This window comes from Pelophylax lessonae, assembly GCF_965119305.1.
Source record: "Pelophylax lessonae genome assembly, chromosome: 8".
Taxonomy (NCBI): Eukaryota; Metazoa; Chordata; class Amphibia; order Anura; family Ranidae; genus Pelophylax; species Pelophylax lessonae.
Genome location: NC_138775.1, coordinates 206,446,536 through 206,461,316, shown reverse-complemented (window position 1 = coordinate 206,461,316; position 14,781 = coordinate 206,446,536). Strand labels below are relative to the sequence as shown.

Sequence of the window (14,781 nt, the reverse complement as noted above, 5' to 3'; positions counted from 1 at the left end):
GTGCATAGGGTTAAAGCACCTCTGGCACCCCTCTGTTGTCAACTTCCCCTCCATTTGAGTCCTCCATATCCAGCCCTCCTCCGGTCAGCATAAAAAAGCAAACCATCACCATAGTGTAGTACATAAAAAATGTAAATATTAAATTGCACTAACATTTACACAACAAATAACAGGGATCCGGTAGAGCAGGCCCTGGCACTTCTTGCTTTCCAACAGCATATGATGTCACGTCCGCCATCACAGATGTGACATCAGAGATGCCTATCTAGCCTGGAATCTTAATATAACCTTGTTACCCAAATCCTCACTGTGCCATATATTTATGCTAATAAATTATTTTGTTCTGCAGATTAGGTAGAAAAAGATGTGACTGATCTATTGTGTCATTGCTTTGCATGTTTCAGTTGAGCGCTACAATCCTCAGGAAAACCGATGGCACACAATAGCACCAATGGGCACACGCCGAAAGCACCTGGGCTGTGCTGTGTACCAGGATATGATCTATGCAGTAGGTGGAAGAGATGACACCACAGAGCTAAGCAGTGCTGAACGGTACAATCCCAGGACCAATCAGTGGTCACCAGTGGTTGCCATGACTTCCCGACGAAGTGGGGTAGGACATTGCTTTAACTTTTATATTAGTGTTGTAATGTGGAAAGTTGCAAACAAAATGTAACCATGTTATTTTATCTTAATTGTATAGTACAGGACTCAGGATATGTGGTCAAAGATCTTGGGTTTTATGCTGCTACCTTGAGTTAATTAAACAGTGGCAATAGCTTTGCTGGAAATACAATTGAGTGCACTCTCACAGAACGCCACCTACTTCGTGGGACTCCAGTTTTTTGCTAATGTCCTTCGATGACAGACCTCTTCTCTGGAAGTTTCTACTCCGTTTCATTTTTATTTTTCTTTGCTATTTTGACAGGCATTTCTGTCAAGATCCAACTGCCTATTACCTAAGAGCTCACTAGCAGTTTCTAGATCTGTTGCCCTTTGTTGTACATCTTGGGAACTATGCCTGGACCCCGCTATAGTGGGGCCAGCTTGTAATATTTGTTTCAGACACTGGATCCTGCGTTTGCTGCTCACCTTGTCATATGGTGCAACAATTGTAGTTAGCTGCCGGGTAATATACAGGTCCAGGGCAATGGTGGTCAATTCCTATTGCACCCAGACCCTGAGGGCCTTCTCAGGGGTATGCCCTCTATGATGGGTCCCCTCGCTGCCTGAAAATGTCTCTAATAAATTGATATGTGACATTTTACTTTTTGGATTTGGTGGGTTTTTCCTACACAAAATTGCAGCTTCAGTGAACTTGTAGTTGCAAATGCCTTCCAGCTGACACACTTGCGCCCGCCATTTCTGCTGAGCCCGCAAGAAGCACGTCTGCTCTTCGATGTCTGCTTCTGTAGAGAAACAGACATAGGAGATCATCTGGGTTATAGTGGCTCCGATCCCAGACACTCAAATAACCACCTCTTTCCACATTTATTTTGTGAGTACCCCTCAAAGGAACCTCTCATTCAGCAACGGTGGAAACCAGGCACAGAGGAGATCAGAAAAAAGGGCCCAATAGCACTCGTGCTTCAGGTGGCACCTAGGAATAACTGCAAAATTTTCAGAATGATAGCTGTACACTTGCATCAGAGCAAGGACCTATATTGACATTTCCCTAATTTTATCTGTCTGGTTTCTTTGGGAAACTCTCTGCCAGGGCCTAAAAGTGCCTTTCTGCCTCTCCAAAACTTGAATCCATTCAGGAGTAAAGCCCCTATCCTAACCTCTTTGAGGAAGATATTGAGGAAGGCAAGGTGGACACAGAAGGGGATTCAGCTGAAGAATTTTTACCTGCTGCAATTTGAGACACAAGCTAAGCTTCACACCATTTGCTTTCTACTGTGAGCTCACTTATTGGTATGGTATACACTAGCTTCTGTCTAACAGCACCGGAATCTCCTCAGCCAAAATAAGCTCCTTAGGGCGCTAAACAGATGGTAACGTTTAAAAGACGTGAAGATTGGCCGAATCCAGACAATCTATTCCTTCTTCCAAAACTTTTTGCTGAGTTATGTCCTGTGGAAATAGAATTTTTGAAGAAATGGTTTGCCCAGATAGTGGATCCTGCCATTCCTGTTCTCAGGAAGCATCTTACTGTTCCTATTGGGTGATTTTTCAATCTTTAACCACGTCAATACAGGGCACTTTACCCCCTTCCTGCCCAGACCAATTTTCATCTTTCAGTGCTCTCACACTTTGAATGATAATTACTCAGTCATGCTACACCTTAACCAAAAATTGTTTATCATTTTTTTTTTCACACACAGATTTATTTTGGTGGTATTTGATCACCAAAATAAATCTCGATCGGTGCAGCCTGATCAGTGCCCCTGTCAGTGCAGCCTAATCAATGCCCCTGTCGGAGCAGCCTGATCAGTGCCCCTGTCGGAGCAGCCTGATCAGTGCCCCTGTCGGTGAAGCAGCCTCTTCAGTGTAGCCTTTTCCCCGCACATTGGTGAAGAAGAAAAATTGCTTATTTACAATATTTTATAACAGACATGAAGAAAAGGTGTTTTTTTTTTTCTAATTTTTCGGTCCTTTTTTATGTATTTAGCAAAAAAAAAAAAAAAAACCTAGTGGTGATCAAAAACCACCAGAAGAAAGCTCTATCGGTCTCAAAAAAATTTGAAAGATGTAATTTGGGTTCAGTATTGCATGGCCGAGCCATTGCCTTTCAAAGTACGACAGCGCTGAAAATTGGCCTGGGTGGGAAGGGGGTGAAAGTAACCAGTAGGAAAAAGGTTAACAAAAAAACTGGCTCCTAACTTTTTTAGCTGGCTCCTAGATTCAAAGCAAATTTGTCAAGCCCTGCTTTAAGTCTTTCCACAGATTTTAAATGGGGTTTAAGTCTGGACTTTGACTATGCCGTGCAAGGACATTCATCTTTTTCTCCTTCAACCAATGTATGGTCATTTTTGCTGTGTGCTTTGGGTCATTGTCATGTTGGAAGGTAAGCCACCTTCCCACTGACCGTTTTCTGGCAAAGGGCAGAAGATTTTCCTCAAGAATTTGACTATTTTGCCCCCATCTATTCTTCTATACTTACAATGCTCCAGTTCCTGCTGTAGAGAACCCCCCCCCCCCCCTAACAGGCTATTACCTCAATGCTTTACTATAGGAATGGTGTTATTTGGATGGTGAGCTGTATTGGATTTCCGCTAGACATATAGTTTGGTGTTGAGGCCAAATAAATACATTTTAGTCTCATCTGACAATAACATCTTTTTCCATGTGGCCTCAGAATCTACCAGGTGCGTTTTGGCAAAGCTCGGTTATTACTGCATGTAGCCTTTCTTGAGGAGTGACTCTTTTTTTCTTGCAACCCTCCCAAACAAGCCACATTTGTGGAGAATTTGTAATATTGTTGTCACATGCGCACAATTGCCACACTGTCATAAATTCCTGCAACTGCCTCAGAGTTGATGAGGGCCTTTTGGTAGCCTCTCTGACCAGTTTCGTCCTGGCTCTTTCATCCAGTTTGGAGCAACGTCCTGATCCAGTGAGGGTCTGTGTAGTACCAAATACCATCCACTTCCTAATAATAGACTACACTGTGCTTCTAGGCATTGATAAATCCTTTGACCTTTTTTGTACTTCTCCTGACTTGTGCCTGTCTGCAACTTTCTCCCAGAGATCTTTTGCCACCCATAGTTGATTGTTTGCTTCAGTTGCATTACCAGGGACTGAAATGCTCCAGGAAAGCTTTTAATGCTGAGCTAATCAAAATTTCCACAGCTAATCACAGTTGAAAGTCAAATGGCTTTGTGTGCCATTTAGAGGGGAATTGGCTACACATGATTGAGTTTAGAAGTAATTTTTAGGTGGGGGTGATCCTTTTTCCAACTCCATGATTCTGTTTTTCAATTAGTTTTTTCTCTTTTGTTAATTGACGGACACAGCTCCAGAATCTTCTGGTTCATTGGGTTATTTTGCCTCCTACAGGAGTAGGACACTAGGCAGGAAAAAGCTTTACTGTGCATATGGGGCAGTCCCAGGGGGTATACTCCCACTTCCTGCTATATTCATTCAGATTTTTCTGCCTAGTCAGGAGTAAGGACCTAGTTCCTTGTTGGCATCTCTGGTCCTAGCATTTTTTTCCTTTTTTAAATGGAATTTTTTTCCTCCTGGCCGACAGCACCCCATCCCGGTAGAGAGTTGATCTGTCCAGAGTTGTGCCCACCCGGTTCCCTGGCATGGTAAGTAGTTGTCCACCCTCTCCCCCTTTAGGGTTTTGGGGTGGATTTGGGCCCCTTCCTGGGAGAGTAAGACCCCCCCCCCCCGGTTCCCCTCCTTCTCCCCTGCCCCTTCAGGGTAACCGTGGGTCTTCCATTCCCACTCACCCCCCTCCTCCCTGGAGGTTGTGAGCTAGCTTTTGCCATGGGCTCTGAGGGGCTGCTGCTGACTGGTTTTCCCCGGGCGCACACCGGAGGCTACAACAGAGTCCTTCGTCATCCTGTGGGTTAGTGACCTGGGCAGGGGGGTCTTAAGGGCTCCCGGCTGTTGTGTTGGACTGGGGGAGCGGATGGATTCACAGCCGCGGGTCCGTGGGTCCGCGGCACACGTCAGTGGTGCAGGTTGGCAAGGCAGCCACCTTGTCGTCTGTGCACACTTTCACAAAATTTTATAAAACCGATGTGCTGGCATCTGCAGATGCTGCTTTTGGCCGCAACGTTTTGCAGGCCGCTGTTTGAGAGGATTAGTCCTCTTTCAGGGTGCGTGTTTTTTTTCAGGTGAGCTCCAGTTTTTTTCCTGGTTGAGCTCCATGTTACCTGGTTGGCCTAGGTTTAGCCTTTTGGGAATTTTTTCTGCTGTGTTTTTTCCCACCCCTCATGTTTGACACTGCTTTGGGACGTCCCAATGGTCAAGAAGATTCTGGAGCTGTGTCCATCAATGAACGAAAGAAAATTGGATTTTTGTCTTACCGTAAAATCCTTTTTTCTGATGTTCATTGACGGATACAGCACCCACCCCTCTATTTAGTTGGGTTATTTTTCTTCTGACACTGCTTGCAACTAAACTGAATGCCTATGGCAGGAAGTGGGAGAGTATACCCCCTGGGACTGCCCCATAGGCGTGATGAAGCTTTTTCCTGCCTAGTGTCCTACTTCTGTGGTGGGCAGCATAACCCAATGGTCAAGAAGAATCTGGAGCGGTGTCTGCCAATGAACATCAGAGAAAAGGGTTTTACGGTAAGACAAAATTCCAATTTTTTTATTTTTCTGATATGTCAATTTTATATATTTCACTTGGATGTTATAAGTTGCACTGAGTAAATACAGCTAGACAGCACAAAAAACAATGCCTGTCTTTATTTCAGACTTCAAAGCAGTGAAATGTGATTATTTTAAAGAGGGGTGATTCGTTTCTATACCCACTGTACATTGTAGATGGAAAACCACATTGCTTAGATGATCAAGGCTTTTCCCTAGTGTGGAGTACACTGACCTTCTTGGGGGTCTGTCTGATTATTTAAGCAGGAATAATCTCTTTAAGGCAGGTTAATTTTTCTTGTTTCGAGGTAGCATGTTTTTATTTTGAGAAGTCAGTCCATGTTATGGCCACTGGTTCTATAAATTTCATGAGTTAAAAATGATTAATGTAGTTACAAGTTAGCAATGTAATAGAACAATTGTAGTGCTTTGCTTATTAAAGAACATTTTTATAGAAGTAGTACTGTTCATGCTTATTTCACTTTTATCAATGCCATAGGTCGGTCTAGCTGTGGTCAATGGACAGTTGATGGCTGTAGGTGGATTTGATGGAACAACGTACTTGAAAACTATAGAAGTGTTTGACCCAGATGCTAATACTTGGAGGTGAGAATGTTTATCTCTACTTTATATAGATTGTCTCTGTAGTGCCTCTTACTAACTTTGTATAAGGCCCCATTCACACACACCCCAAAGTCACATGACAAGTCGCACCCTAAGTTTTCCAATGAGTACCGTTCATATCTGCGTGACTTAAAGTCACAGTGACTTTAAAGTAGTTTCTGCACTACTTTGCTACGACTTTCATATGACATGAGGGCAATAGACTTCAATGTAAACCCTCCAAAGTTGCGTAAGTCACACCTGAGTGATATACATGCAACTTGTATGCAACATTGTAGAGCGCACACAGTCACATGGCCAAAGTCACAACAAAGTTATACTCCCAAATCACAATGGAAATTGCACAAATTTGAACTCTCACAAATGTGGAAAGAGAAATTTTAAAGGACATATTTTGTGCCTGTCCTGTGTGGGACAGCTACAAATAGTAATAATACATGGATTGTGGTAGACTGTACAAAGTCTGCAACAAAGGAAAGGATAGCAATTTACCATCTCTAAAGATATACTTCATGTGTTTAATACCATTAAAATATGCATCACAATACATATTGGCCGAAGTTGATGAACTTTGATTTTTTTTTTATTTTTTTTTTTTATTTATTGGGTATGTTTTATAGCAGAAAATAAAAAATGTGTGGTTTTTTTTCTTCAAAATCGTTGGTCATTTTTGTTTATAGCGCAAAAAATAAAAAACCTTAGAGGTGATCAAATACCACCAAAAGAAAGCTCCATAAAAGGACACAAATTTATTTGCGTACAGTGTGCTACGACCGTGCAGTTGTCAGTTAAAGTAACGCAGTGCTGATTACAAAAAATGGCCTGGTCACGAAGGGGGGTAAACCTTCCGGAGGTCAAGTGGTTAAATACATTTTTTATTCTGAATCCAAATTTTTTTTTTTACCTGTGTCAAACAGGTCTAGTTTAGTTGATGGGCATAATGTACTACACACTATAAAGCACAGGTTACCAGGCTAAAACCCTAAGAAGGTTCACTAGAGGGCGCACTATGCATGAGAACATAAAATTCTAGCTAGTTCTGTTTATTCTACTCTTTCGTTCTGAAAAAAAATTATAAACTCACATTTAGAATTGTGTATTGTGTAGCCATTCATCAAATATAATAACCCAATGGAAATTTATTAGAGTGGCTAATTATACTGTCCTAATAGGATGATGAAAAAGAAAGCGACCAGTTTGTTTTAGGCTTTTTCTTTCAGGAAAGCCTCCATTTACACTTGAGTGTTTTTGTGCTGGTTGCCCTATGCCTGACTATGCAGAATGCCATTCTTTACAGTTGTGCTTAAACAATCCAAAGTTCCAGCGCTAACTCTTGTGGCAATCTCACTCTGAGTTATGGCTGACCACTGGTGCTGCTGCTTAAAAAATTGCTGAACCAGCATACATGTGTGCGAAGAGAAGGGGGGAAAGCAGCGCTAACCACAGTGGATAAAATGCAAAACTAGGAAAACAGCCCATAGAACTTGTCGACACTGAAGCTGCCGGTGGTAAAGGTCACACAATAGCAGAGCTGCTGGGTTGAAAGTGCAGTGACTGTGATGGCATGGGAGGGGACGCTGGATGGTAGAGCCTTGGGTCCTGAAAGGTGGCGGTTGTGGACACCGGCTGGACCGGCACCTTTCAGAACCCAAGGCTCTACCATCCAGCAGCCCCTCCTATGCCATCGCGGTCACCGGACTTTCCACCCAGCGGCTCTGCTATTGTGTGGTCTTCACCACCAGCAGCTTCAGTGTCGACAAGTTACCGGTTTGGAACTTTATTTCATTTATATGTTCTTTTAAATAAACATGATGCTGTTTCTATGGGCGGTTTTGCAGTTTATCCACTGTGGTTAGAGCTGCTTTTCCCTCCTCTTTACAGTTGTGCTTGTTCACACTTCTACACTGTTACCCTATACTCAAAAATCATGGGAGTTTTTTTTTTTTTGGGGGGGTTTTCCAGGTTTTTGATCCCACGGAGTTCAACAGAAATGCCTATACATGTGTAATACATGCATTTCTGCGTGTGATTTTTTTTTTTTTTTTTACCTGAGGAATTCTAAAGAACTGCTTTCTCCCCTTGCCTAGCCCAGGTAATTGACTCCTGAAGCTTAAAACTTGCAAAAACACAAGTAATACACCCGAAAAACTTCTTGATTAAAAAAAAAAAAAAGCTTCAAAATCACCAGGCATCTACAGCAGGGCAATTTTTATCACCAATATACTGGTAACCAAGGTACTGAGGGTTGGGGTTGTTGCAGGTAGTCAGTTTCTATTGTAGCAAATTAGTGGTTATGAAACTAGCTTCATGTGGAGCAAGAGTGTACCTTTTTGTTTAAATTAAAAGCCTTCCAGTCAATCCAGTGATGCTTAAAAGGAGTTTTATTTAATATTTTCTGTTACTAATAAGACATCTGTGAAGTTAGCAGCATTTGCTTACTGTAATGTGAGGCTTTTCTTCCCAGGCAGTATCATCCTCTAGCGATAGCATATGACAACATCCTCACTTTATGGCATCAGCTTGACCTCCTATTTGTAGCTTTCCACTAGGTAAAGCCATATTCCCGATTGTCCAGCACAAGTGCAATGAGACCACCTTAGCCCAACCGAAGCTGGACAGGAACAGGGTTATCCAGGGCTAAAGCTCGGGTACACAAGTTTTTGTTTTACGTTCAACCCAGCAGGCTGAACGTAAAAAAAGATCGCCGTACTAATACAAGCAATGTTAGTGCGACAGTCTCCCCCACTGTGCCATTTTATCCCGGCCATTGGCTGCCACCTCTGATCGGATGTAGATCAGATGCTCGTTTTCCAGCATGCCCCTTTTGATAGAAGTTGATCATGAGACCGGCTTCTGTAGAACAGACTGCTATACATATGGACTGAAAGTCTGCCTTTTACTGCCAAACTGACCCATTTGTACAACACACAAAAGTATGGCACTAATACTCATTGTCTTGTTATATCACAGATTAAATCTGTAAATTGTTAGCACAAGAGAATGTAACCAATGTTATGTACTCCATTGTAATAATTTGTGTAATTGTAATGGTCTGAACAAGAACTAAAATATGCAATATCTTGTTACTCGAAACTAGTCCTCTTCTCTCCTCTTGTACGCAGGTTATATGGTGGCATGAACTACCGACGGTTGGGAGGAGGTGTTGGCGTTATCAAGATGACACACTGTGAATCACACATCTGGTAACCCATCCAGCCTAACATCTGTTATGTGAAAGCCTCAGTTCATGGACACTGCCACAGACTTTCTCAGTGGGGGGAAAAAAAAAATGAACTCTCATGACCAGATACTATATCAGTGAGCCATGAAGAAACGTTTTTTATTCTGTCTCCCTAACAAATCAAGTTTTTTTCCTTTTATTTATATCCCAGAAAGATTGCAGAGTTTTGGAGTCTTGGAAGATTCTAATGTCATTTTGTAAGAAAAAAAAAGCTGAATTCCTTAGGACCGGAGTGCTCTGAAATTCTGCAGGTTTTAGCAAGTGGACAAAAGGTAGTGGTGCTTTGACTGGTTCCTTAAGCAGTATGTCACGGAATGTGATTGTGGTGGCACAGAGAGTAGAAAAGTTCTGAAAATGTGTTAATGCCTGGACCTGAAGAAGGTGAAAATGATCCAAGAACATGGTTTTATATAACGAATATCTGGAAAGCATAATGTTTTGTCATATGCTAAGATATTCAATGCCAGTTTATGAGGTGGTCTGCAGCTTGGCTAAAAATCAAGCGTCCCTTTAAGAGTCATAGCACATGACTGTGCTAACATACCCATATTCTATGTTTACAGCTGCCTAAGTTCACGGCAGTGTGAAGAAAAAAGGAAAAAAAAAAAAACCTCCCAGCTTTCCCCAAACTTTTGCTGCAGTACATTATACAGCCACTTGCACTAGTGTCTCATCCAACTTCCTTGTGCCTCTAAAACCTGCACAGACTGCTACCCTTGATAATGGTCTTGTGTTGCCTTTAACAGATGTAGCAAAATTGTATAGTTTGTGTAGAGAAAACAGATGTAAAGAACAAAAAGTTCACCATAGACTGATCAAAGTCAGTATTTAACATACATGGGCCTTTTACGTATTTTGTCATTCAACCTGGAATTTTTTTTTTTCTTTATGTACAGCAAGTTCTAAGGTGCTAACTTTGAATAATGACTTATTGTTTGATAGAAGAATAGTATCTATATGAAGTGTGCAGCATTCCAATATCACACCTAAAAGTCCATATGAGTGACATTTTCATGATCACTCAGTTCAACTAATTCCTAAAGAGGACCTGAACTGTGGAAGCGGAGTCTGAAAAAGGGCAAGTCGAAGACAAACAATCGTCACTGGTATAAGTTCCTTGCAGCTGATTTTTTTCCCATTACTGAATGTACCCTATTCTGCATTGTGTCTCTGTGTGGCGGTAGAGGCTGGGCTTTGCATCCTCTTGGAAGATTTTTTCACCCGGATGACTGGTTAGGAAGCAGCAGGAGATTCAGAAATCATAGATCCACACCATGAATGAACCAGGGTGATCCTTGCATTGCAACCTCCTCTTCAACAAGAGAAACGAGCAGCACAGTAGTAATATCACTAAATCTAATGATGCAATCAGTCACAGGCACAGTGCCTTAGATGATCTCACACTGCAGATATACAACTGTTGGGCGTAATTAGTGCTCTGCTTTTTTTCAGGAGGAGCCTAAAACGAAAGGTTCATTTTTTAGGGTACTGCTTAGGCACAGTTAATATTTCTCGATTTTCCCTATAGGATAGCTTTTCGAGTTTAGGTCCATTTTAATCTCTGTAATGAGCTTCCAAGGTCTAACAAGCATTCAAAAACATACTAGGTATGCGCACTCCACTACCTAAAGTAGGTCTACACAATTCAACACATGTTCCAGCCAGCAGATCTAAACAATTCAACAAACACTTCACTTCCTGCAATATATTTATGGAGTTCTGCAGATACTCAAAAAATAAGTAGGTCTCTACAGTCTAAAATATATTCATCCTCTGTTAGTAGATGTAAAGACTACTGAAAACCGGAAAGCGATGGGAGAATTGGAAAGTAATAATAGACTTTGGCAGTTTAGTTATAGCTAATTCAGTCACGTGAAATAAAAAATTAAAATAAATTGGGGGGGGGGGGGGGGTTGGCCATCTTATCACCACTCTCAAAACAAAACCAACGAGAGAGGAGTTTACTAGTGCTACACAGTGACATTTCTGTAGAAACTGGAACTAGTTCTGTTCACTTTCCACTATTTCACAAAGCAATAACTTTTAAACTAGGTATCTCTCAGTGGTGGCAGTGTCGAACACTCATCACTCCAACATTTTATAATGCTTCGGTTTAGTGCAAAATGTTTACTGCTGCATTTCAGAGGATGGCCAGTCAAAATAGGAAAAAGCGCTATATTGACACCTTTTATTCCTGCAAAATCATGTTCTCTTTTTTGTAGCCTGTCATTGGCACTATCATTGTTCCTTTTGGTGTATATCTCTGTAAGCAATTTTTTCTTAAACAGTTACTTCCCTCATTCACCTCCTGATACATGAATGAGCTATTTACTGCTTATATGCCTTTACCAATGGGTCATGCAAGATTTTGTTACATGTTTTGACTATAAACCTCAGTTAAAGGTGCACTGGATCTGAAGGAGTCCTTTTCTCCAGCACTTTGTCTATCCCATTTTTTTTTCATCAGTGCCATTACTATACTAATTTCTGAAAAGAAATGTTGAACCGAAGACCCATAGCAACCAGACAAATTTCACTAAAGTGGTATTAAACCCAAAATCAAGTGTAATATGCTTGCCAATCATTAAAAATGGTAGCGGATTTCGATTTGTAATTTTTTTTTCCCACTTGGTGTTCTGGCCAGTAACCTAACTCCCTTACTACAGTGCCCCCACTCTGCATGAATGAGTACCTTTGGACAGCAGCGTTGTCAGCCTGGGGGATGGGGGGGGGGGGTGTTATATGTACTAGCAGATTTAGATTTACTAACAAATGAAAGCCAAACTCCAGCTCACATTTTATAAGCCGTTACAGCAAACAGTTTTGCTTTTTTGGATAAAGGTTTTACATAAATAAAATGTGAGCATTGTAAGCACTCCTGCCAGTATTAAATGCTTTAGCTCATCTCTGTAAATGATACATTCTGCCGGAGAGCCTGTTCTTTTGAAAAAAAAGAGGCTTGGTGGCTAAATCATCAGGTGAAAATAGTGGAATGAAAGTCTAAAAAAGAAAATGAATGCAGCCATGAAATCTAAGAAATAGTAAGCTGCAATATAATGTTTGAGTTTTGGTTTAATACCACTTTAAAATTAAAGAATATGTGGTCTTTGCCCCTTCTTTTCCATTTCTCAATTTTTGTAAATCCGCCTCACCGTGAGTCTGATTTGAATCTCCTAAACCATTTAAAGTATACATATAATCAAAGGTTGACATAAAGCTATGTTAAATCTTGCCATGATGGATAAATAGAGAATTTCAGGACTAAAATGCCTGCTTCAGGCTCTTTTTATTGTTGGCCTCATTTCTAAAGGCCAAGGTTTTTTGTCACATAATTCCTGATGAATGGAAGTATCAACAAGTCTATACCCTGGTCATCCATTTTAGCATAGATCACATGACCAAGTGGCTCGCTTCACATGCTAGCAGTATATTCAGCACATAACATCATTTTTTCCAGGAAATAAATATTTCAGCCCTTATTACCCACTATTTATTCATTCATCCTTAATAGCCCGCTATCATACTGTATCTTTATGTTAACATTTGAGTTTTCGGAAAAAGTCCCTATTGATGGTAGTATTGTACAAAGCCTGATGTAATGAGAATGAGTGGTAGGATTTAGCATTTAAGAATTTTTTGTCAGTTTAGCGTAAAGACTGCAATGTGACAACAATTATCATTCATAACCACCGCTATTCATATGCTGAGGTAGTTGGGGAACAATAGTGTACACTAAATATACTATCATAGCTGTTACTCAGATGAAGGAAATGGTTCAGCAGTGACATATTCTTTAAATGTTGCAGCAATACCTAAGGATTACTGTAGGAAACTAGCGCTGCTAAGTAAAAGTGCGCTTGCCTCAACCCCTGAGACAAACTCATCCGTTCTGAGATCTGCGACAGTCAAGTCAACCCCCCACCACCAATTAGCTATTATTAAGAAACAAATACTTGAATTTTGCTATCCCAGACGTACATGCATAATACGGAATATGATTACTTTAAATTATTTGCAATTTTGATGACATACTAAAGGTAAAAATAAATAAAATAAAATGTTATACTTACCTGCACTGTGTAATGTTTTTGCACAGAGCAGCCCCCGATTCTTCTCTTCTTAGGGCCCCGGTCAGCGCTCCTGGCTTCTCCCCCCCGTACTGAGTATTTTGCTATGGAGGGGGGGGGGCATTCATGCTTGCTCGCTTCTGAGCCCCACTCTGTTCATAAGACACATAGAGCAAGGCTCGGCCCCGCCCCAACTCCCTCCTCACTGGCTCTGATCCCTCCTCACTCTGTGCCAATGAAGAGGGGGAGAGCAGCTGCTTTCATGCACATTCCTGGGTTGAGATCAGACTCGGATAAGTATTAGAGGGGACAAGGGGTTGGAAATGTATAATGAGGTTTTTTTTATCTTGATGCATGAAATAAAAAAAAAAAACTTCAGCCTTTAGAATCACTTAAAGTCTAAATAATTTGAGAACATATAAACAAATTGATTAATGTAAAGATATAGGGCTGTATTCACTTTTTTTGAGCATTTTCATGCATTTTGACAAAAATTATCAACAGTCATTTTCATGCATTTGTGTTGTCATCAATAGGTCTTTTAATGCACGTCAAAGCATCAAAATATAGACAACGGATGGCTCATATGTAAACCGGCACCATATAAAACAATGGTTAACAATGGTCCTCGTGCATTAAAACACAAAGGTGTGAATAGGCCCTATAGGTCTGCTTGAACAGTTTATTATAAAACATAACCTAAAAATTCCAAGTGAATCATGTTGCTTTTTTTGATTTGTGTATGAATACATTTCATTCTAAACTTACTTTTTACATGTATGTACTAGATATTTTCTGTATATGGTATCCAGCTACATTAACAACCAGACCAGACTCAGGATTTTATTTCTTTGGCTCTGTTGAACATAATTTTTGCCTTGCTGTTGTCTAGTTACTCTGCATCTAATATGTTCAGCTGTTTCCATATTCCATTATCTTCTAATTAAGGTACATTAACTTCCACCTGTGGTAACAAGCCTAATGTGTTCAGAGACTAAACTTAGCCACGAAGACTCGGTTGCGGTCCATGAATCGTGTTGTAACAACTAGTCATCCATATTTAATGTTTACAAAAAACTTTTTGGCAATACATTTGTCAAAGATGTTCCTGTTAACCGGTTACCTATATTAAACCATATAGTGCCGTCAACTCCATGGCTCTGCCGACAACTGCATGCGATTCAAAGACTTCACTAATCAATCCACTTTGACCTCCATCTAATTCACAAGTGCTGTTTCATGTTACTGGCTTGCATCCCACTGACCTGTTTTTAAAAAACTGCACGAACCGATCAGAATAAAAGTGAAGAGCATGTGCACAAAAGGTGAAGAAAACAGATCATTTGCACCTTTTTATAAAGTGTTGTGTAAATAAAATGTTTACTTTGTCATCTATGCTTTTTTTAGCATGTGTAAAGTGTAAAATATGTTAGCTTAAAATAAATGTTATTGCTTTTTTAATAAATTTGCTTTACATTGTTTTTTTGTAAATGTGGTTTAAACGTACTCTTGGTGCTCCAAGAGATCCTAGCATTTAGTATGTTGCAATTGATGCACATTTCTAAATTCGACTTTGGGA

The 14,781-nt window shown here is 40.6% G+C and overlaps 1 protein-coding gene across 3 annotated transcripts in view; it reads left to right on the top strand.

Moving 5' to 3' along the window:
* The window catches only part of KLHL20 (kelch like family member 20), a 107,227-nt gene extending 97,899 nt beyond the window's left edge, over positions 1-9,328 (top strand). For all 3 annotated transcript variants that reach the window (XM_082266469.1, XM_082266470.1, XM_082266471.1), the window contains 3 exons: positions 405-613; positions 5,770-5,876; positions 9,017-9,328. In XM_082266469.1, the coding sequence (XP_082122595.1) occupies positions 405-613; positions 5,770-5,876; positions 9,017-9,101 (401 nt within the window). In that variant the 3' untranslated portion in view covers positions 9,102-9,328. The remainder of the gene's footprint in view (positions 1-404; positions 614-5,769; positions 5,877-9,016) is intronic.
* Positions 9,329-14,781: the final 5,453 nt, after the last annotated feature.